This window comes from Eurosta solidaginis, chromosome 1, assembly GCF_040869045.1.
Source record: "Eurosta solidaginis isolate ZX-2024a chromosome 1, ASM4086904v1, whole genome shotgun sequence".
Taxonomy (NCBI): domain Eukaryota; kingdom Metazoa; phylum Arthropoda; class Insecta; order Diptera; family Tephritidae; genus Eurosta; species Eurosta solidaginis.
The window spans coordinates 383,248,618-383,272,185 of NC_090319.1; the positions used below are offsets into that span (position 1 = coordinate 383,248,618).

The window sequence follows — 23,568 nt, forward strand, 5'->3', positions numbered from 1 at the left end:
CTAAGTCGGAACCTTTCCTAGCCATCTCATCCGCGAGTTCATTCCCTTTAACGGCGCTGTGCCCTGGGACCCAGCAAAGGGAGATATTGAGATGACTTATAGAAGGCAGAGAGGCTCTACACCTCCGCACGATGTCCGATTTTATAATGTTGGACTCTAATGCCCTTAAGACGGCTTGGCTGTCAACAAAGATAGTTACGTCAGTGGTGGAGACCGCACTATCTTGGAGCAGCTTTGCCGCTATATCTACAGCATAGACCTCGGCTTGGAATACACTGCATGTGTCAGGAAGTCGGAATGATTGGCTTAACTGTAGATGTGTTGAGTACATCCCAGCTCCAGTTCCCTTTTCCATTTTAGAGCCGTCGGTTTATATTGTGACGCCCCTCCCGTGGCCTAGGCCTACTTACCATTCCTCCCTAGAAGGATATCGTATGCTCTGAACCTGGAAGTCCAAAACCCCTGTGATGTGGCCTGGTTTGGATGTTAGGTCGATTTTTATTCCGTTTGATTGCCCCTTCGTCATATCGTCTAGAATCGTCGCGTGTCCGTGCTTAGCTGTTTTCCACATATTGGATTCTCTTAGTCGTAGAGCTCCTCTAGCGGCTAATCAATGCATGAAGACTTGTAGAGGCGTCAAGTGAAAGATTACATTTAGCGCTTCCTAAGGTACTCACGGCGCCTGACATTCCCAGGCATGCCAGCCTTTGTATCTTCCCGATTCTCTGTTGATTACTCTTTTTCTCTAGCGCCTTCCACCAGACGAGAGTTCCATATGTAAGTATCGGTCGAATTACTGTGCTGTACATGCCCTGAATGACATGTGATGCCAGTCCCCAGTTACGCCCAATAGCGCTGTTGCAGGCGTAGTATGCTGCTAGAGGTTTCATTGATCTCAACTCAACGTTCCTTCTCCACTTAATTTGGAATCGAGTATAATTCCAGTATATTTCGCTTCCGAAGATATGTTTAGGCTTGTGCCGTTTAGCCTCGGTAAGTTAAGGGAGGGTATCTTTGTCTTTGTCGTGAACAGGACAAGTTCAGATTTTGTTGGGTTTACCCCCAGCCCATTTTGCCCTGCCCTTCGTGAAATGTCGCAAAGTGCCGATTCCATGAGTTCGCTGATAGTTGGCAAGAATTTTACTTTGATCAGAATCACTAAGTCATCGGCGTACGCAAATACCTTTCTTCCTTTTCTCCTACAGACCTCAAGAATTTCGTTGACCACCAGTATCCCGAGAAGAGGCGAAAGCACTCCGCCGGGGGGGGGGTGCCTCTTGTGGTCATTTTGCTAATAGAACCAGTCCCTAAAGTCGCGTTGACAACCCTACACCTAAGCATAGAATCGATCCACGCAACTATAGAGCTTTGGGTTCCATATTGTGTAAGATTCTTGCAGATGGCCTCCGTCTGCACGTTGTTGAAAGCGCCTTGGGGGTGCCTCTGGTGGTCATTTTGCCAATAGAACCAGTCCCTAAAGTTGCGTTGACAACCCTACACCTAAGCTTAGAATCGATTCATGCAACTATAGAGCTTTAGGTGCCATATCGTGTAAGATCCTTGCAGATGGCCTCCGTCTGCACGTTGTTGAAAGCACCCTCAATGTCGACTTAAAGCTGCTAGCGTGTACTCCTTGCAGTTCAGTGAGTTCTCGATGGCACCGACTGTCTCATGGAGGGCACTTTCAACTGATTTGCCCTTTTGGTATGCGTGCTGAGCTGCATCCATCTGCCAGAGATTGCCACTGCTTCTAACATGTAGACCGATAAGTCTCTCCAGTGTTTTAAGGACAAAGGAGGAGAGGCATATAGGTCTGTAGTCTTTGGCTTCCGAGTGGTTAAGTTTTCCTGCTTTACGAATGAAAACCACCTATACATTTCTCCAGGCTCTTCGGGACTATCTATGTATCTTTTTGAAATATTTCAGAATCATTTCGGGGCTTCATTTTGAGGTATTTTCGAGATGGTTTCAAACCTGTGTGTTGATCATATTGGGTTTACTTCATAGTAGAGTTGGCAGTTCTTACGAACTATTTCACGATTGTATTCGAGACAGGTATGGGATTGCTTTCCGGCAATTTGAAGGGCCTGTTTCCTGTGTTTCGGGTGATTTCGGAAATATCTTCACATCACCTCGAAATGTTCGGAACCGTTGAAAAGAAATACCGGACTTTTTTGGGATCATTTTGATACAACTTCTGTAATATTTTTGGGGTGATTTCTTGACATTGAAGAATGATTTTTGGGCTTTTTCCGGATTATTTACGGATTAAATTCGGGGTTATCTCCGTTATATTCAGAATATCATATTCATATTGGGACTATTTCCTAATCCAATCGCCACTTTCTACAGATCAGTTCGGGATCATCTCCCGATTGTTTTCGGTAAATATTTGGGATTTCCTTAGACCAATTTCAGGAGTACCTACGAATTATTTCTGCACTGTTCCCGGAACATTTTGTGGTTTGCTTTAATCACTATTTGGAGTCGTTCTGGAGTTATTAATATTTTTGAGTAATTTCGAGATTGTTCTCAAGCATCAAAACACCACTTCGTGATTGTGTTCGAGATAATTTTTGGACTGTTTCAAGTTACTTCCATTATCGTTTCATTTCCTCACCTCTAGTGTTAAATTAAAACGTTCAATTAAATATTTTTAATCGCAATAGCACTGAAATGCTGATTGGGATTGAGGTAAAACGTGAAATAGTATAAGGTAGAGGTTTGCGCTGATCACTTTATCGGCGGTGACGGCGTACGCTCTATTATATACCGGCATACGCCGGTGTTCTTACTTTTCTTGATTTTTCTATTTAAAAAAAAATACTTAGGAAAGATTTTGTTTGTATGTATTTAAGGAAATTAACGCTTTGGCCTTTTTGGAAAGATCCTAGGTTTTTGCCCCAAAAGTCTCGCATACCGTTCAAAAATTTTCAGGAGTAGCTCCTTGCGGAGGGATTGTCCCTCGTTCACTTACTCCAGAGCGTCTTCGAACCTAACCCCGGTCTTTGGAATTGGTACTGCTGCGTCTGCTGAAGAGAAATGGAGATACATAAAATAGTCACACTTTAGTCTGTATATCTGGTGCAAAGCGTAGTTTCTCCTGAGGTTAACTTCTAATAATCGTCGCAAACACAATTTCTTTAAATCATTTGTGGCTCCTTGGCGGTCACGCACAAAGGCGACTTACGGTTGCTATTGTTACGAATATTAGCAAAACTAAGGAGTGCTGCCATCTCTAAGCCGATGCTAAACAGTGACGTGAATTCACATCCATAGATCAATCATTATGTATCTACATAAACGAAACAATAATTACGTCTATACATATGTACCATGTACGTATACGAGCAGCGGAGAATCAATGCATAAACACATGCATATATCTGAGACACTCCTGAAAGTATGCAATGAGAGAAGCTATAAATCGTTCAATTGTAGTTACAGCTGAGAAGTTTGAGAGCTGATGGACTAGTAGATTCTGGAAGCGCCTAGAAGATGCGAACGTTGAAATCAGAGAGTATAAAAGGCAACAAATGTAGAGGCGCTGGAATTCAGTTTGAGTTGAGCTATCAAGCAGTTATTGATTAAGCACGCAATCTGGCGGGCAATAGTAGAGTTTCATTTGAGCTATCAATCAGTTTGGTTTTTAAGCAAGCTATTCGTTGCACAGTTTGAGTGTTATTGTGAAGTAATTTAATAAAGGCCATTTTGCATTCTTACATATTGGAGTTATTTATTCAACAGTTTAGTGATTCGAACTTAGCAGAGGGTTGCAAATAAGAGGATTTGCAAGTAAATTTGTTACACTATTAATGGTCTAATACTCAGGACTCTCGTGGCACATGGCGACTTCAGTTTTTTCGGCTGTGTTTAAGAGCTACAATTCCCGATGTGCGAACAGTAGCAATCCCGACCACCAGTCGCTACCACGCTTCCTGCCCTCACACCATATGCCAGCACAGAAGCTATAGACTGCGACTTCGAACTCATACCTTCGTCGACGTCACTTTCCTAGAAGCTCTAGGTGTAGTTCCGAAGACTTTAAAACGGATGTTTTTGTCCCGCTATGCTGCCTAGCTACAACAGAGAAACACCTTGAAACGTTAGGGAGTGACAATTCGGCCATGGATGCCGCCCTTGAAATCATAAGCAATTTAAGTGGATGTCATTGCGTAACTCATGGGCGAAAATCGTATAATCCTCGGTGCATCTATATAATTAAAATTTTACAAGGACCCTGGATAAAATTTCTAAAATGTAAACCAAAGTTTGCAGACGTTTGTGTTAACAACATTAATTTCTATTGTATTCGTTAAATCAAAACGTTATTAAAGAATGAAAGTCGGCTGATTTTTAGTTGAAAGATGTTAACTGCTTTTTTCCGGCCTTATGATATAAAACCTCATGGATGACTAGTTCGATTAAAATTGATTGGGCCGCAAAACTTCATATAAAAAAAAAAAAATTAATTCAAGCAACTCCGAACAAAAATTTGGTAATTTTCATGAAGTTTTCCAGAATTATTGAAATTTTTCTTGGAAACTTTCCTGAGATTTGTTTGCACGGTTTTAATTACAAAATTCATAGAAGTGCTTTATTAAAACATTGTAAGTAAAACCAAAAGATTTTAATAGATGAAATTAAAAAACAAATGCCGCTGCTATTTTCCTGTTCGCTGCTGTATATGTTTACATATTTCTTAGGTAACCACATGACCTCTAATGTCATTGAGCTTACGGCACTTCTGTTGACAATTTTATTTAGGTTAATTCTATTTAGGTTATTGTATGGATTTTGGATTTTATATTTGCAATGATTTACCTCCAAGCATATTTAGGCCGAGCTTTTCTTTCGACTTGGGACGTACACCTATTTAATTTTTCCTACATATTGGCAGCACAGGACCTTCATGTTTTGCACTTTCACTAAGAAGATTTTTATGGCTGAAATACACTCGAAGAGTTGTCCACGAAACCACTGCTGAGAAGAGACCAATCTTGGAAAAACGTTTTTATAATTGTTTGATGTCACCATACATGGGACTTAGGTCCAGGACAATCGGTGTGGTAGACGGAGCACTCTATTACTGTTATAATAAATAAATATATGAGTCATTGAATTATCTAAAATTATCGATACAAAAATACAAAGAATAGAATTAGTTAAATAATCGAAGTACTAAATGTAATTATTTTATTTGAATGCACCCCTGCGTGATTGACTTAGCTTAGTTTGAAATGTCAACTTAAAGAATGAAATAAAATTAGTTCACTTTTTGTAAGCTTTAAGATATTTGTTGTGGTTGCTTAATGTATGAATGGGTGAACGCCATAGCCCCGACGTTCAGAATTCTGTTAATTCATACCCGCAGCAATTTTCAAAAATCCCGATGAGGCACAATCCAGACAGCAAAAACTCGTCATAGCGAAATCCCGACAAGACAATATTCCGACTAAGCAAAATCAAGAAGAACTCAAAGTCCCGACCACATACAATCCAGACAAATTTATAAAATTTTCGTTACTAAGTAAACATTACGGCTACGCAAAACGGTGTTCTGTGGAGAAACACTGTAGGCTAAGGCTTATTTGTTTGAAGCGGCGCCGAATGATTGTTATCCATTGTTTATCACAATCATGGTTTGCTTTTGTGCTACAAAAGCATTATTTCAAAAACCGTGCTTATATTTGGTACACGCAAATAAGCAAACAATTTATGATCAATACACATATGGAGTTTAGTAAAAAAGTTATATAATATAATAACAACGCGTAAATGTAGCTGCGTAAAATAGTAGTAATTCTACATTTCAAATGCAAGTACACCAGTACATATATATACTTGTATTGAGGTACCCGGTACATATAATTGAATTTGTACTTTATTTATACAGAACTGCTATTTTCTTCCCAGCAATTCTTGAATGAAATTTGTTTATTAATTTACTCAGGTGAACACACATTTACTTATCCCGTCAAAATTGTTTATCTGAAAAACAAAGTAATGTACAAGGCGTATAAGCCATATATAGTATAAGAACTGTGCAGTAGCATGTTTTGTCTACCGCAACCAAGGTCCAAGGTTCAAGTTCAGGGCAAATTAATGCAAAAAATTTAGAAAAAATAAAACGTTAGAGCTTGTGATATTCGATGAACCAAATATTCGAATTAAGCGAGTACTCTAATATTTGATTTTCAGAATTCGATAAGTTAAAATCGAATATTCGTAAATTGCCGATTATTCGAATAATTTCTCGTTGCTGATCATTCGAATAATCGCTGCTGATTGTACCCACACCGTTTTTCACAGCATTGAATCAGTAAATTTTGTGCCATCACTAAATGTGAAATTCCATTTTTTGACCTCTGGCAATGGAAAGTTTGAAATTTAGTCGTTAGGTTTATAAAATAAAAAAAAAAAAAAAAAACAAGTAACGATGTCTAAGTTCGGGTGTAACCGAACATTATATACTCAGCGTGAGCTTCAGTTGTACATTTCATTTCATATAAATTACTTTTCTACATAACACGTGGCACCGCCCGTTTAAAAAAAATGTCTCCCCATTTCCTCTTACAATAAAACTTGATAAGTGAAATATCATTGATTCAAAACTATTTTTTGTTAAGTTATGGCTTATTATTCTAGTCTACGACGCTTTTAATCTTGTTCTATATCTAAGTTGCCGTGCTCTTTAACCGATCCCGCCCATTTTTACTAGAAATATTTCCTGCTATAAGGAAAATGTGTGTACCCAATTTTATTACGATCTGTTAATTTTTCTTCGAGTTATAGCTCCCGAAACATAGAAAATTGCTTGGTCTTAAAAGGGCGGTGCCACGCCCATTTTCAAAAATGTTTTTGTTTTCCAATTTAATGTTATAATGCAATTTAGGAAGTAAAATTCTATTATACAAAGCTCTTTTTCGCTAAGATATTGCTTATTATTTTCGTCTACGACCCTTTTAAAAGTCTTTTATATAAAAGTGGGCGTGGTTATTAACCGATTTCGTTAATTTTACTTCAAAGCATTCCTTATAGTAAAGGCAAACTCTCTGCCGAATTTTGTTACAATAGGTTTAACGATTTTTGATTTATGATTAATAATATTTGTAAAATTGATTTTATCACAAGTGGGTGGTGACACGCCCATTTAAAAAATGTTTTTTTTTGAATTTTTAATCAGGTTTTCTGTGTTTTCCAAAATGTTATATATAAAAAGTGGGCGTGGTTACCTTCCGCTCATTTTCAATACCAATCTATTTTGGGTCCAGATGAGCTCGTGTACCAAATTTGGTGAAGATATCTTAATATTTACTCAAGTTATCGTGTTAACGGACAGAAGAACGGACGGACGGACATGGCTCAATCAAATTTTTGTTCGATACTAATGATTTTGGTATATGGAAGTTTATATCTATCTCGATTACTTTATACCTGTTCAACCCGTTATCCAGCAAAGTTAATATACTCTGTGTGCAAAGCACGCTGAGTATAAAAAATCTGTAATACCACTTATACTCGTATTATGAAGTAATATGCTGAATTTAGAGACAATGGAACCATCAAGAAGACCAGAAAATGTGGGACAATGACGGTATTGTGATAATTTTTTCATATTCTTACTAAGACATTAATATTTTTCGAAGCTTTGGTATTGCTACTTACGTTTTTCTCACCGGAATTGGAAAGTTGAAAGTATTTCTACGGGATGCGAATTTTTGAGATATGCTTTTCCAAGATTTCAATATCCGACAAGCTATCAAATTAACAAAGATTAAACAAAGCAGACTAATGTGGCTCAGCATAACGTATAAATAATAAATAAAAGTCGGAGTTTTGATTTTAAAAAGGTATTCGAATAATCGTTGAGTTGCGATTATTTGAATAATCTAAACAATTTAACTATTAAAATTGTGAAATTCGATTAATGAAAGTACAAAAATTTAAAATCGAATTATCGATTACTCGATTAATCGAAATATTCGAAAAGCAGTGACTTTGCAAACACCTGAGTGCATTGCTCCCATAAAAAACATGTACCTTATACTGGATCTATTTATGAAGCGATATCGCGCCATCGATTTATCGATAAGTTATACGCTCAGGAAAAAAAGTTCCACTACGCATACCCAAAAAAATAATTTTTAGCCTGCGAAATTTCATTTTCATTACACATTATTTGAAAAAAAAATTTTTTAAAACATTTTCATCACGAATTTTTAATAAATACATAAAAAATGATTTGGAGCCTTGAAAATGAACGCATGTATGCTGAAAAACCCTTAAAAAAATGGCGAAAAGGGTAAATTTTTCAACCAAAACACTCCCCAAAATCCAAAAAATATTTTCGCGAAAATAATTTTTTTGGATATACGTAGTGAAACCTTTTCTCCTGAGCCCAAATCCTATCGAAAAATCGATGGCGCGATATCGGTTAATTCTCGTCAATACAAATCGACCCAGGTTAGTGAACCTACATTAAGTCCACCAAGATGTAAGAAAAATTAAAAAAGATGACAACGTAAATTGGAAGAGAAGCACGGCCTTAATATCCTGGAAGGTAAATCGCGCCAAGTATTTGTTTATTTTTATTTTTTTTGTATGTATGTTACTTGTTATTTTAAGTTTTTTGTGGTTCCTTATCACTTACAACCGCTCATGAACTTTTATACATTTCATGAAAATGAAAAGGTAAATCAAGTTTGTCACAAATGTCAAAATTGTAGGTCCTTAAAGAGAAAGAATGGATCCACCAATAAGTTTACCGAAATGATCAGAATGACGATCCGTGTTGATTTGACCATTTCAGTCTTTCTTTCCGTTTGAATGAAAACTGCTCCCTAAATTTTGGAGATATCTTGATAAAAATTGGTCAGTTGTTATATTTTGGTGTCTGATCAGACATTTTTCAGAATGGACCGGAGCAGACTAATAAAGCGCACATCCCCCATATAACCGATTTCTCAGAAAATAGTTTTTTTTGTCATATTTTCTTCAATTTGTCGGAGAGAAGATTCAAATTTCACCAAATGCTTTGGAACGCGGCACATATTGCTGTACGAAAGTGTCGGTGAGATCGCTAGTATATATAGCACGTGTCTAATTCAACCGCCTGATAAGGTAGGGAGTTGTTCGTCATTTGTGCCTTATTGTAACAGCAAGAAGCTTCAAAATTCACCAAATACTTACGTCTAGGTCTCATATGAGCCTTGTTTCGTTTCTACATATGTATCTATAAAACTGTATTCGCGGTTAAAAAAAACCTTATTACTAAGGTCCGGTTTTTCAATACAAATTCAACTCAGTTTGTCAGCTAAACTTCGCTTAAACTTATTGTGCAGTTTTTCAGTCTACTTTAACTGAAGTTTAAGCTGAGGTTATGCGGCCGATCTGACAGGGTTAAACTTTAGTTAACCTATCAAATATTTGCGTTCGTTCGAAATGGCGTCGCATATACCCAACAAGCATTTGGGCTTGAGTACCATTAGAGCTCATGTTGATAACTAGGCATACTTCTAAAATCTCAAGATTTGTTTTGAAACAGTGATTCAACTCTAGAATAATAACGTACTCAGGAAACGAGGGAATTTTTTATAAAGCAAAAAATGCTATTACTTAAGTTGAAAAAATGTAATTAACAACTTGTGGTTCTCTAACTGGACTCAAATGTAAGATTTCATACTACGGTATTTTCACGAAAATAAAATGAAATATATATAATTTAAAAAATAAATATATGTGAGGCGCGATAACCTTCGACGAGATTTTACGTCGAGATTCTCTTCCAGTTTACGTCGTGCTCCTTTTAATTTTTCCTACAAATTGGCGGAATGGGACCTACTTGTTTTATTCCGAATCCGAACGGCATCTGCAAGGTAGATGAGTTTTCACTGAGAGCTTTTCATGGCAGCAATACACTCGGAGTACTTGGAAAACACTACCGAGGGGCGACCCCGCTTAGAAAAAGTTTCTACCAATTGAAAAACCTTGTTTCTAAAATTTTGTTGTTGCTTTGCTTGGGGCGTGAACCCAGGATCTTCGGTGTGGCAGGCGGAGCGCGCTACCATCACACCACGGCGGCCGTCTATGTAATTTATTTTTGATTAATTACTCTTCGTTACTGCTATCAACCATGTGTTTATTTCTCGCAATAAACACCTGCTAATTTTGGCGGTACCACCTTGCAGGTTTTTTTCAACTTTCAATTTGGAGAATGAAGTTGGATATCAACTCGAGAACTATCTGGTTTACGAATAATTAAATAATGATATAGGATATCACTTCGGGAACTAGATATATATTTCGCTGGAGAATTTTATTGCATGTTTATTGGGTAAACAAAATCCAGCTGTTGCCGTATCTACAAATTATCTAGATAATAAAAAACCAATGTTGCCGCACGAAAAACATACCCCAAACGCAGCATTAAGCTGTGACTGAAAAACTGCTCAGTTGTTTAACTGGAGTTTAAATTTGACAAGAGTTTAAGCAAACGTAGTTTAACCTTAGCTTAACGAACTACTGAAAACCCGGGCCTAAGGTAATGTTTAGGAGACCCATCTAGAGGTAATTATTAAAGACTCGCGGCAGTGGTAAATAATTCGCTACGGAACTGTTGGTCATAGTGTCGGTTGCAATGAATAGTGGACTCATACACGGTCATAGAAGTGGAGAATAGTGTAGAGATAAAATGGAGAGAAACATTTCAGTTGCAACTGAGTATAACGCACACTCAAATTTAGCAGTACTAATATTCTGCGCAACAATTTCATAAGTGTAGATAAAGTTACACACTTTAAAGTTTAAGTGCATATGTATATACATGTAAAAAAAACACAGCTATTAATTAGATAAGTTATTCATGGTCATAGCTATTTCATGCAGATAACAAGAAACATAAAATTTGTGTGAGGATTACCAATCTGTTTTTTAATTATTGTATATTTATCGAAAATGTCGCTTATTTACATCTTTTCTATATATGTGACCCGGCCTAAGAAAATGTGGCTTATGACTCAAAAAAACAAAAAAAGAAAACTACTAAGAAAATGAAGAAATGCATTGTTTATCTTTAACGGCTGTTTCTCGCAATTTCTTTTTTGAGTCATAAGCCACCCTTTCATAGGCCGGGTCACATATATTAAACATCTGGTGCAGCTGGTTATTGTTTAGCTCCATTTATGAAAGGTATAAAGTCTTCGGCACAGTCAAAGACAGTCCAGTTCTTACTTGTTTTTTTTTTTGTTTTCGGGTACTTTCGCAGAGTATAAAAGTGGCTATAATTTCTAAAACCTCGAAGTTTCTCAAGTTTGATTGCTGAACTCGCACCATTAAATAGTCGAAAATGGATAATAAAGTTTGTTTATTTTTCCTTGTCATCATTTTAAGTTCCATCGCTTTGGTTGCAGGAGTGACACCAGGTAAATATTTGGAAAAAGAATGAATGATTCTATAATATATATTTTTTTAAATTTTAATTTATAGAGGAATGTAACAAACGTCCTCACCAAACATATAAAACGTGCGGACCCAATTGTTTGGAGACGTGTACCGGGGATCAGGATTGTCTTCCAGGGGCAATCTGTAGGTCAGGATGCTTTTGCATGGATGGATATATTTTCAATAATGCCTATGAATGTATACCTCGAAATAAATGTTAATAGAAAGGCTATTATGAAGCCGAAAAATGTTTAATACTTCTATAATTGCAGTACCGAAATAATAAGAAAATATTGTAGCAATAAAAATGTATAAAAAAATACGGTATGTAAACAATAAAAAAAAAAAATAAATAAATAAAAACACCTTGCTTAGTTTCATAGTGAATTTAAAAAACACCATCCTTGACAGCCATTCTCCCTGGCAGCGGGCTATCGCTTCTTCTTTCGATACCGGTATTTAGTGATATTTTGTATATCTTCAGGGCAAAAGGATGCGACTACCACACACCGACGATTTAGTAAACCTTACCACAGCCAAATTTCTGCCAACGTACAGTGGCGCCTTTTAAGTTTTTTCTTTGCAAAAATCATAACTTTTGAGCCAATGAAGATATTTTAAATTAAAATGCAAATGAAAGCCAATTATTTGTTTGAAGTTTTACTGCGTGAAAGCTCAGAATGTCACATATACAGAGTGCTTCAAAAAAATTCGCCAAAGTCGAAAATTTTTTAGAAAAATGCAAAAACAAAATGTGTTTAGTAAAAAATAAAAAAATAAAATAAAATGAAATTTGTCTTATAATGACGTATTTAAGCATTAAATAAGATAAACTAATGATTTTGATAAAATAGCGTGGCGCTGCCCACTTATGATAAAAAGTTGTATCTAAGTAGTCTCGTAATCAATAACTACCAAAATCGATAGACGTATTGTTTCTTTTAAATGGCAATACTCTTATAAAACTCAAATCTCCGTTTTTGGCGCCACAATAACAAGGTGCTTCAAAATTCATCGTCAAATTTTACATGTTTTTTTTTTTTAATTTACAAGCCAAACATGTATTTTATTAATAACTAAAAGTTATTGAAAGTGGTTCAATGAAATTTTATTTGAGCTAAATATTAAACAGCCAACGAATTTTGGAAATGGGGAGTGGCACTGCCCATTTATGCTAAAAAGTTTGATCTTAGTAACCGCTTTACCAATTTGTACCAAACTCGATAGACGTATTGATTTCTATAAAAATGTAATACTCGTTTGAAGGCGAAATGCCTAAGCTTTAAAATAAATTTGATAAACTTTAGAGAAATGCAATAACGAAAAGTATATATTTATTAATTAATAAATTAATTCTTTTGTTTGAAATAAAAATTTAACTTGTACATAGATATCTTATTTTTCAGTAAAGTAAAAAAATTGATTAGTAAATCTCTTTTTCATTGTTGTGATAAGAAGTGAGAAACTTATTTTATCTTAACATAGTCATCGTCACTGGAACCATTTCTGAGCTATACGCATCTGTAAGATCTTTTTGTGTTCTTACATACCTCATAGGTGTTATGACTGGATCAGAAGTGATAGCTAACATGTTGAAAAGGTCTTCGTTTTGTCTAACTCGTGATACTTTGCAGGTGCTCATACATCTATATCTTTTGTAGTCCTTGTTTTTAGATTCTTGAGCTTCTTCAGACAATTCTCCTAATGATAAGCACTGGTACTCTATTAAATCTTTTCCATGTGCTAAAATTTTATGTACCGTTGGTGTGAGTTTCTTCTCAGGTTACTTTTGATGCAGTAGTTTTAGATGCATATTCTCCAAATTTGGATCCATTAACTGGTTCATGGCAGTTTAAAATATTTAAAATTACTCCCAATCTTTTCACAATATCTCTCTCAACTGCTGTTATGCGAGCAATCACTTCATCGTTTTCAAAAAATCTTCTTGAGGAGTAACATCATTTGTATTTCCGTATCCATACTTTGGACAGTCAACTCTAAGGCCAATCTCTTTATAGAATGCATCTTGAATTATTTTTTTCTCCTGTTTTGTTTCTCCTTACATGTTGCATTTTCGTCGAAAACTTCTCCTTGTTGTGGTAGTGTATAAGCCAGCTTCAAAACAAATTCCATACATTTTATCCTAGCATGCAAAGGAGATATTCCATACTCATAATTTAGTTCGTCAGTTATTGAATCATCAAGATTTTCAAGACTCCTTGTCGTATTTAAATAATATCGGCCGGCACAATATAGTTGATGACGGACGTGGATTTTTCCAATATTCTGAAGCTTCATCTTTTAGTCGTAATGGAACAATAGAAGCCATAAACATATCACTATCTGTAATTGTTTCATCGTCTACATTTATTCTTTGTTTATATGCGCTTTGTCCTGATGATCCATCACAGCCCCACTTAGTTATCAATGCTAGCTCCTTTGGCAGTGATTTCAACCGTTCTTCAGTAAAACTTTGAAGGAGTCGTGTTTGTAGCTCAATTTCAGTTGATAATTCGGTTATTTTGGGACTTAGAGGAACTGCTTCTTTCTTGGCTTGAGTAATTTTTTTGTATCCAGGTAAAATATCGGGATTACGTTGCAATAATGACTTACGAAATATAATATATTTTTTCTTCGTTAAACCGATATCTATAAACAGCGCCAAAGCTTCTTTGGGAGTGTATTTCCCAGGTAGCACATTTGGTGGTGTCGGAAAGCTGTTTTTGATCCTCGTCAGTCGCACTGGACTTGCTACCGCACCTGCTTCTGTTATATGAGCCTTCACGTTTTCTTCGTCTTTTTTATATTTAATAGCCAGTGATTCTGAAAGATGAGTCGTGGTCATAGCTTTTGTGATATCAGACAGCTTCCTTTTCCTTGTGTAGGTAGAACACTCTTCTATGGGTTTTGTTGGTCTCACTCTAGTTGGATTGGTTGACGTGCTGGGCATTTCTTCGTCCAAAAAGATTTGTCAACTAGCCACTTTTCATGCTTACTTTGAAATTTTGAATTGTTACGATAGACGTCCTTCCATTTTCTTTCTATCATAATGTATTTTAAACCAATTTTTTCTTCCAGGCCTTCCTTTTCTTTAATGCTTGTTCACTCGCTAATTCTCTCACAATAGCCTCAACGAAGTCCCATCTTATCTTTGTAGATTTAAACATCGAAAATAGTTTCGAGTTTTCTAGATACATATTAGAATTGGCTTCGAGTGTATCTGACTAAATATTAATCTGTGAACTATATTTAAAAATATTATTCACTTTATTTAAGTAAACAGAAAACTTAGGTCCTTAATCTCCAAAAGACGAATGATAATGTGCATTGTATGATGGATGGCTTTATATACCTACTACTCAAATTATTAAAATTGTTAACAAGTTCCAATAACAAAAACGACCTTACGGCCGTACTGAATTATATATAACTACTCAGGCGCGTATTAATGCCCAAGGTTGTTTAACTTTATTTGATGTAAAAAGTGAAGTTGCAGCTGGACGCAAGTAGACTTTATGAATTTAGGTAACTGAATATTTCACAAATAACTACTGTTAATTTGACGGAGCACATATTTTAACATTTTTTTTTTCATCAATGTTTTAAAAAGGGCCTAAAAATAGGCATTTCGAAAAACAGGTATATCCTCAAACTTTTAACTTATTTTTTTTTGGTTTCAACCCTAAATTAAATTATCTTTAATTGCTATACAAGAAAACGACAACCAGCCGCCTTATTTACTCACAAAACCATTTTAAATACAACGAAAAAGAAGAAAAATTTCAAATTTTTCCCAATGTTGAAAATTGGTCAACTTTGAGCGGATCTACCTGGTAAACCATAATTTTCTGTGAAAAAATAGTTGTATTTTCTTGACCTGGAAAACTACAAACATGTATTAGATTTAGCGAACGCTTTCATGATTTTTTGATTTTTGCCATGCTTTAACGGCAGAGGCGCCACTGTGCAACGGTTAGCGAGCTCATGGATACGATACTTTGCGCCGATTCGCGATGGGCAGGGCAAAACCAAATTTCACTCCTTTAACTTACAAAGCCTAAACGGCACATCGGTTAATCTCTGTTCTGCGGCCAAATATCTGGTCATGCTACTCGACTCGAAATTAGGCTAGAAAAAGAACGTTTAGGAGAGATCAAAAAAGGTCTGTCAGCAAACAACAACTGAAAAAAGGCTATTGGGAGGAAAAAATGTATGTCATTTATGGCATGATCAACACTGTTATTCATTGAACAAAACGATTTGTTGACGTTTCAGGTTGCGAATGTGCACAAGTTTGCATGCCTGGAAATATGAGCAGCGCACCTCAGGTTTTTCACTGTTGCCTCTACAAGTGTTTGGACAGATATAGGCCGCGTAATGGGCTGTACGACTAAGAGATTCCAAAATGCGGAAAGCAACCAAATACCGGTACGCGATTCAAGATGATATGGCAAGTGGATAATTAAACAGAATCATTGCTGACCTTATGTCCGACACCGAGTATATCACGGCAACGTTCTATCGTACCGACTTTCTTACCATGCAGTGTCTTCCAGGCGTTGGTCTATGCCATATAGAGACCAACCAGACTGATCCAGGATTGTACGTTTCCAGACACCAATTTAACGGCCTTCTATAAATTTAGGCCTCCAAGTTATTCGCCATCATTTATTGCACCACTTCACGCTTCAATTGGTGCATGTATAACCCATCTTGAACGAAATTTTGTAAAGAAAACGAATCAAAAAGTTTTCTTAAGTTTTTTGTAAGGGGCTTTTGCCAGGCCTTCTTAATCATAAAGTGAAAGCATTCGCTTCCTATTCTCTTTCGTAAATGAAGGCATATACGGACGGTACGTTTGCATGGTTGTGCTTTTACGCTGTGAATAAGAATTGAAGTAGGCTATGGTAAGCGCAAAGCATTTATCAAACACCAAAGGCTTGTCTCAATTGGGTGAATCTTGCCATCACCGCCACTCTATTTAACAACTCAGCTTATCGACATGTAAGTAAGAATAAGTCCGTTTATCAAACCAAAATTGTTGCAGAGTAAGTCAGGGCCCAGCTATTTTCCACGTTTTTACAATTTTTTTTTTTAAAGTAGGAAAAGTTGTACATGATATAAGTAAGAAACTTATCGTGCTAAATTTAGCGGCGTTTTTTAATGGTTTATAAAAGCTAAGCATTTTCTTTGCTGTGATGTAGGCGGCGCCACGCCCGCTATCTAGACTTCTAAGCCAAATGTGTAACTTGCTTCATAAAATAAATTCACTGCAAAGTCTACCAATTTTCCAGTATTTCTTAATAATGTTATCAATTTTTTTTTTTATTTTTCGAAATTTTCGGTATCAAAAAGTGGATGTAGCTGCAGTCCGATTTTACCCGTTTTCAATACCAATCTATTTAAACAAACTTATTTATAAAATTTGCTAAATCTGCCACAATTTTCCTCAAGTAATCTTGTTAACGGTCCGTCGAACGGAGGGACAGAGGAATCGACATGGTTCAGTCGAATTTTTTGCAATATTGATATTTTTAAAAGTTTACATATTTACATATTACTGATTTCTTTATACAATTGAAAACCACCATTATGCGCATAATACAGCCGCGGGTGAAAAAAAAAACTATTTATTTTGTTTGAAATTACTTAAGCTACTTTATAGGAGGGCGGAAGCTTTTTTTTTGGTATATATCCCGATGGCCTTCAGGCTCACAGTTTTGTTGTATTGATCAACAAATATTTAAAATTATTTTTCTGTTTGTTTGTTATTTCCAAAATATGTGGTGTTATTTTCATAATACAGAAATTGAGAATTTTTTGCAAATACGGAATAAGCTAAGTTTTAGCTGATCATTCATTTATTTCTGCCGACAACTCTGTAAATCACACACACATACAACCATTCACACACCTATCTATGTACTATGTATATTTACGCTTTGTTGATTTTTCATGTTTGGGAGTTTTGAAAAATTTACATTGTTCAATTGCAGACAGATTAGACAAAGGAATAGGCAAAATAAAATGTAAAATCAGAGTTAGAACTAATTGGTTCGTTCATTTGTTTGAGGTCACGAACTTGAGTTTTCAAGTTATAAACACAGTCAATGAAATGAAGGGAAGGAAAAGGCATATGGAAAACTACAAGCAGAAAATAAATATGGAACCAGTAAGGAAAGCTAAGTTCGGGTGTAACCGAACATTACATACCCAGCTGAGAGCTTCGGAGACAAAAATGTCTTTTTCATGGATACATGGAAACGGTAATACTAAAAAGTGCAGCAACTTGCTTTTGCTACCTTTCTTCAGCTATCAATTCGTTTTATTTGAATATTTTTTTAAGTATCAAAATTTGGTTAAATTTGAACGCATTTCTTTATCATTTTTTTTTAAATCACACCTGAAATATTTTCGAAGCGCTCTTAATTATATTCTTTATTCTTAATTTATTTCGTTCATTTGAAATAGCGATCTGAGATGAGTGCCCAGGAATCTACATACTAAATTTCATCAAGATACCTCAACAGACGGACGGACGGACATGGCTCAATAAAATTTTTTTTCGATACTGATTATTTTGATATATGGAAGTCTATATCTATCTCGATTCCTTTATACCTGTACAACCAACCGTTATCCAATCAAAGTTAATATACTCTGTGTGCAAAGCACGCTGAGTATAAAAATACAAGGATATAAAAAAGCACTCGGATCGCAAAAAATACTCGGATCCCATAAGTACCCAGTTCTAAAATTGTACTCGTTTCTGAAAACTAATCATATCGGAAAAGTACCCCGATTCGATGTTCCTCAGGACGAAAAAGTACCCGGATCCAAAAAAGTACTCTGTTATGAAAATGCACCCTTACACGAAAAAGTACCCGGGTCTGAAGAACAAAATTTAGAACATAAATGTATAGTGGTTTGAAGTAAGATTTCCTAAAACAACATATCATGGTGGGCTATACGTGGAAACTTATATGAAGCAAATAATATAACTCATCTATTAACGTCAAAATGATAAAGACAGCTTTATAAAATTTCAAAGCTAAGTAGATAAGCCTAATCGTTAATTCAATATACATATCTCACTTGGAACCAAGCAAAAAAGTAAATTTTCTTTATATTCGTGAACCAGTTCCATTACGTAAATATGCAAAATAAAATTTACCCGTTTGATTTTAAATCCAAAGTATTTGGCTTTCTATCAAAATGACCCGTTCGAACCAACAGATGTTAACTTCATATCGAAAAAAAGAAATACAAAATCAAACCCAAATAAATATGTAAAAAATATAAAGGAATAAAAAAAACCAGATCAAACTATGCAACGGATTTACAAATCAAGCAAACGCTGCTTCTGATTATGCTAATCAAATAAATAATAAATTCCAAACGAATTTTTGTCAGCATCGACAGGAATCGAGTTGTGCAAATTTTGCATATGAAATCGCAAGCAGAACACGCATACACATAAGTAAGAATACATTGGAACATCGACATGTTCTGCGTGCACAGATGAAAATGATGTTTTTACTAGAAACAAATGCGTTGCATATATAAGTACGAGTTTGCATTTACATTGTTGAGTATATGTATGGCGGCCACCGTGGTGCGATGGTAGCGTGCTTCGCCTACCACACAATAAGCCCTGGGTTCACACTCCGGGCAAAGCAACATCAAAACTTTTGAAATAGGGTTTTTCAATTAGAAGAAAATTTTTCTAAGCGGGGTCACCCCTCGGCAGTGTTTGGCAAGCGCTCCGGGTGTATTTCTGCCATGAAAACTCATCTGCCGTACAGATGCCGTTCGAAGTCGGCATAAAACATGTAGGTTCCGTCCGGCCGATTTGTAAGGAAAATAAATAGGAGCACGACGCAAATTGGAAGAGAAGCTCGGCCTTACATCTCTACGGAGGTTATCGCGCCTTACATTTATTTTTTTATACGTATGGGTGCATTTTATAAGGCGACATTCAGCAGATGTTTGCCTTTTGTTTGTTTTATTTTATTACTTGCAAACAATATACAGCTGTTTGTGCGTATATGCTGATGCGGTAGCTATGCTATTCTAATACCGAATGCAGATTTCAAAAAAGTTCCAGGTACTTGTGAAGTTCAATGTGTATACATACTAGAAGACCAATGTTTTTTAAGGGCTCGCCCAGGGTTTGAAGTTAAACAACAACAGACAACAACAACAACAATTTACTAAAAATAAATAATTTTAGACTTGTTGAGAAGAGCTTCCTCGATTTTTTGTCGAACGCGAGTGTTTATCGTCGAGTTATTGGTTTGTTATCGGCTTGTTTTCCATATGTTACAGATTTGTTATCGATTTTATATATTGAAGTTGAATTGGCATCTGTTCGATAGCAAGCCGACGAGGTGTCGATCACATATTGTAAACATGCCGATAAACACACCATTAAGCAATCGATAAGCTTTCGATATAAAATCCGTAATTTTTTTTTTTTTAATAAATCGATAATTCGACTTTAGCGAATGAGTAACACTCCCAGAACCGATAACTCTTCGATATTGCATCGATAACATTTTGCTAACTTTAAGAAATAATCGGTAGTTTTTTGATAATACATCGATGGATAATCAATAAATTTTTGATAAAAAATTGTTAGCTGTATGCTAACATATCAATACATTTTCTTAAGTAGATCCATAACACTTGGATAATAATAGATAATAAAATGGTAACCAACTGATAAAGAATCGATAACAAATCGATAATACTTTAATAAAAACTCAACAAATTTCCTTTAAATAATGGGTAGTTTTTTGACTAAGTCTATAAATTTGCAATAAAAAACCGATAGCTCGTCGATAAGAAATTGAAGGTGCCTTCGCTTCGGTTCTGTCTTTTGGTTTGATCTTTTGGTCTAATCTTTTCTTTCATCTCCCCTCTTTTTTGTTTCCTTTCTCTTCTGCGCTTTTCCTACAGGGAATACCCCATTTACCCCCATTTCAGTAAAAGGTCTGTAATTTCAAGCAAACACTAATAATGTTAAGACATCGAATATCATGCAAAGTTGGTACTCATGTTTTTTCAATATCGAGCGGTATGTAGATAGGACTGGGCAACATTTTTATACTCAGTTGAGCAGAGCTCACAGATTATATTAACTTTGATTGGATAACGGTTGGTTGTACAGGTATAAAGGAATCCAGATAGATATATACTTCCATATATCAAAATCATCAGTATCGAAAAAAAATTTGATTGAGCCATGTCCGCCCGTCCGTCCGTCTGCCCGTTAACACGATAACTTGAGTAAATTTTGAGGTATCTTGATGAAGTTTGGTATGTAGGTTCCTGGGAACTCATCTCAGACCGCTATTTAAAATTAACGATATCGGACCATAACCACGCCCACTTTTTCGATATCGAAAATTTGGAAAAACCGAAAAAGTGCGATAATTCATTACCGAAGACGAATAAAGCGATGAAATTTGGTGGGTGAGTTGAATTTATGACGCAGAATAGAAAATTAGTAAAATTTTCGACAACGGGCGTGGCACCACCCACTTTTAAAAGAAGGTCATTTAAGCTGAAATTTGGCAGTCGTTGAAGATATCGTGATGAAATTTGGCAGGAAAGTTACTCCTATTGCTATATGTATGCTTAATAAAAATTAGCAAAATCGGAGAACGACCACGGCCACTTTAAAAAAGAAAATTGTAAAGTCAAATTTTAACACAAAAATTAATATCTTTACAGTATATAAGTAAATTATGTCAACATTTGACTCCAGTAATGATATGGTGTAATGAAATACTAAAATAAAAGAAAATTTGAAAATGGGCGTGGCTCCGCCCTTTTTCATTTAATTTGTCTAGGATAATTTTAATGCTATAAGTCGAACAATAATTTACCAAGCCTTGAGAAATTTGGTAGGGGCTTAGATTATAGGACGATAACTGTTTTTTGTGAAAAAGGGCGAAATCGGTTGAAGCAACGCCAAGTTTTTATACACAGTCGACCGTCTGTCCTTCCGCTCGGCCGTTAACACGATAACTTGAGCAAAAATCGATATATCTTTACTAAACTCAGTTCACGTATTTATCTGGTGTAAAAAATGGCCGAAATCCGACTATGACCACGCCCACTTTTTCGATATCGAAAGTTATGAAAAATGAAAAAAATTATATAATTCTATACCAAATACGAAAAAAGGGATGAAACATGGTAATTGGATTAGTTTATGACGCAAAATATAACTTTAGAAAAAAACTTTACAAAATGGGTGTGACACCTACCATATTAAGTAGAAGAAAATAAAAAAGTTCTGCAGGGCGAAATTAAAAGCCCTTGGAATCTTGGCAGGAATACTGTTCGTGGTAATACATATATAAATGAATTAGCGGTACCTGAGAGATGATGTTCTGGGTCACCCTGATCCACATTTTGGTCAATATCTCGAAAACGCCTTCACATATACAACTTCCACCACTACCTTTTAAAATACTCATTAACACCTTTTATTTGATACCCATATCGTACAAACGCATTCTAGAGTCACCCCTGGTCCACCTTTATGCCGATATCCCTAAATGGCGTTCACCCATAGAACTATGGCCTACTCCCTCTTAAAATACTCTTTAATACCTTCCATTTGATACCGATGTCATATAAATACATTCCAGGGTTACCCTAGGTTCATTTACCTACATGGTTATTTTCCCTTATTTTGTCTCCATAGCTCTCAGCTGAGTATGTAATGTTCGGTTACACCCGAACTTAGCCTTCCTTACTTGTTTTGCTTCGTTTTGTGCAATAAAAATTTTAGTTTGAACATTAATCTCGTATATCTAACAAACGGGCCAACTGTGCAAACAATCTTCTAAGAACTCTCTTGTAGACGTTTCCATTATCTATAAGAATATATAATAAGAAAATGATATAGCTAGTGATTTGTGTTATAGCTCTTGTACTTTTTTCTTGAAATCTTGAAAATTCCCTATGGAAGAAAAAGCTGAAATTTTAAGAAAGTTTTTTTTTCGATGAAAAAGATCGCGGGCTCGAATCGATACGATAATTATTTTATCTTGTTATTGTTGTGATAAATTTTTTCGTAAATGAAAAAATTGTTTTAAATTATAATAGAAGAAAGATACAATTTTAGACTTCTGCCAAAGCTCGTTGTTTAGATCTATTTCGGGAACTGCTAAATTCCTTCATCGGCAACGTTTAGGCGCCGCTGCTATAACCATTCAGCTACCACAGCGGTTGTTTGTTTGTGTTCATTTTTTCTATAATGAATAATAAAGCAGTTCCCGAAATGGATCTATACAACGATCTTTGGCAGTTATCTAAAATTGTTTCTTTCTTCTATCATAATTTAAAACAATGTTTTCATTTAAGAAAAATGTATCATAACAATAATAAGATAAAATAAATATTGCTAGGCCTTGAGCTCGATTCGAACACGCGATCTTACAAGTCAGTAGACCGATATAACGACAAAAATTGTCCTGAAAAATATTTTCAATAAACTAAAACGAATTTTATTAGGTCTACCCTAACGTAGTACATATGTTGGGGAAAATATATTTTTGGTCCAATTTCCATAAATCCGTTATATATAATTTTTATATTCGTAGGCTTTTGTATGTGCCCTTATTGATTGCAACATTTTTATTGTCATTTGCAGTATACGCTTTATCACAAAGACCTCATTGATGGTGCAAAATGTGGGGCGACGGGATCGTGGTGTTTATCAATGTTTGGTGGAGAATAGCAGGGCCAGCGCACAGGCCATGGCTGAATTGAAGTTGGGCGGTAAGTATGCTAAAGTTATAAAAGTGCGGAACATGAACTGTGACATACGCTATACTCTTCAATTTCTCTTTAAAAATATGGCAAAAACTTGTAAATATGAAGTAACTGTGCTTTATATCTTATCTCCTTTATTTTACAGACACTGTACCCGAATTGATTTACACCTTTATTGAGCAAAATGTACGGCCAGGCCCATTAATATCGCTCAAGTGCTCTGCCAGCGGTTCACCACCACCACAAGTAAGTGCGTCAACACATGCCACACTCCTTAAGCTTCATATTTCGTAGTGCTAGATGCAGTTGCATGTTTCAGTTCAACTGCATTTA

The 23,568-nt window shown here is 35.6% G+C and overlaps 1 protein-coding gene across 7 annotated transcripts in view; it reads left to right on the forward strand.

Moving 5' to 3' along the window:
- Positions 1 to 23,568, forward strand: part of Dscam3 (Down syndrome cell adhesion molecule 3) — a 296,098-nt gene that overhangs the window by 179,458 nt on the left and 93,072 nt on the right. For all 7 annotated transcript variants that reach the window (XM_067763262.1, XM_067763261.1, XM_067763263.1 and 4 more), the window contains exons 10-11: positions 23,114 to 23,241; positions 23,381 to 23,481. In XM_067763262.1, coding sequence (XP_067619363.1) covers positions 23,114 to 23,241; positions 23,381 to 23,481 — 229 coding nt within the window. The remainder of the gene's footprint in view (positions 1 to 23,113; positions 23,242 to 23,380; positions 23,482 to 23,568) is intronic.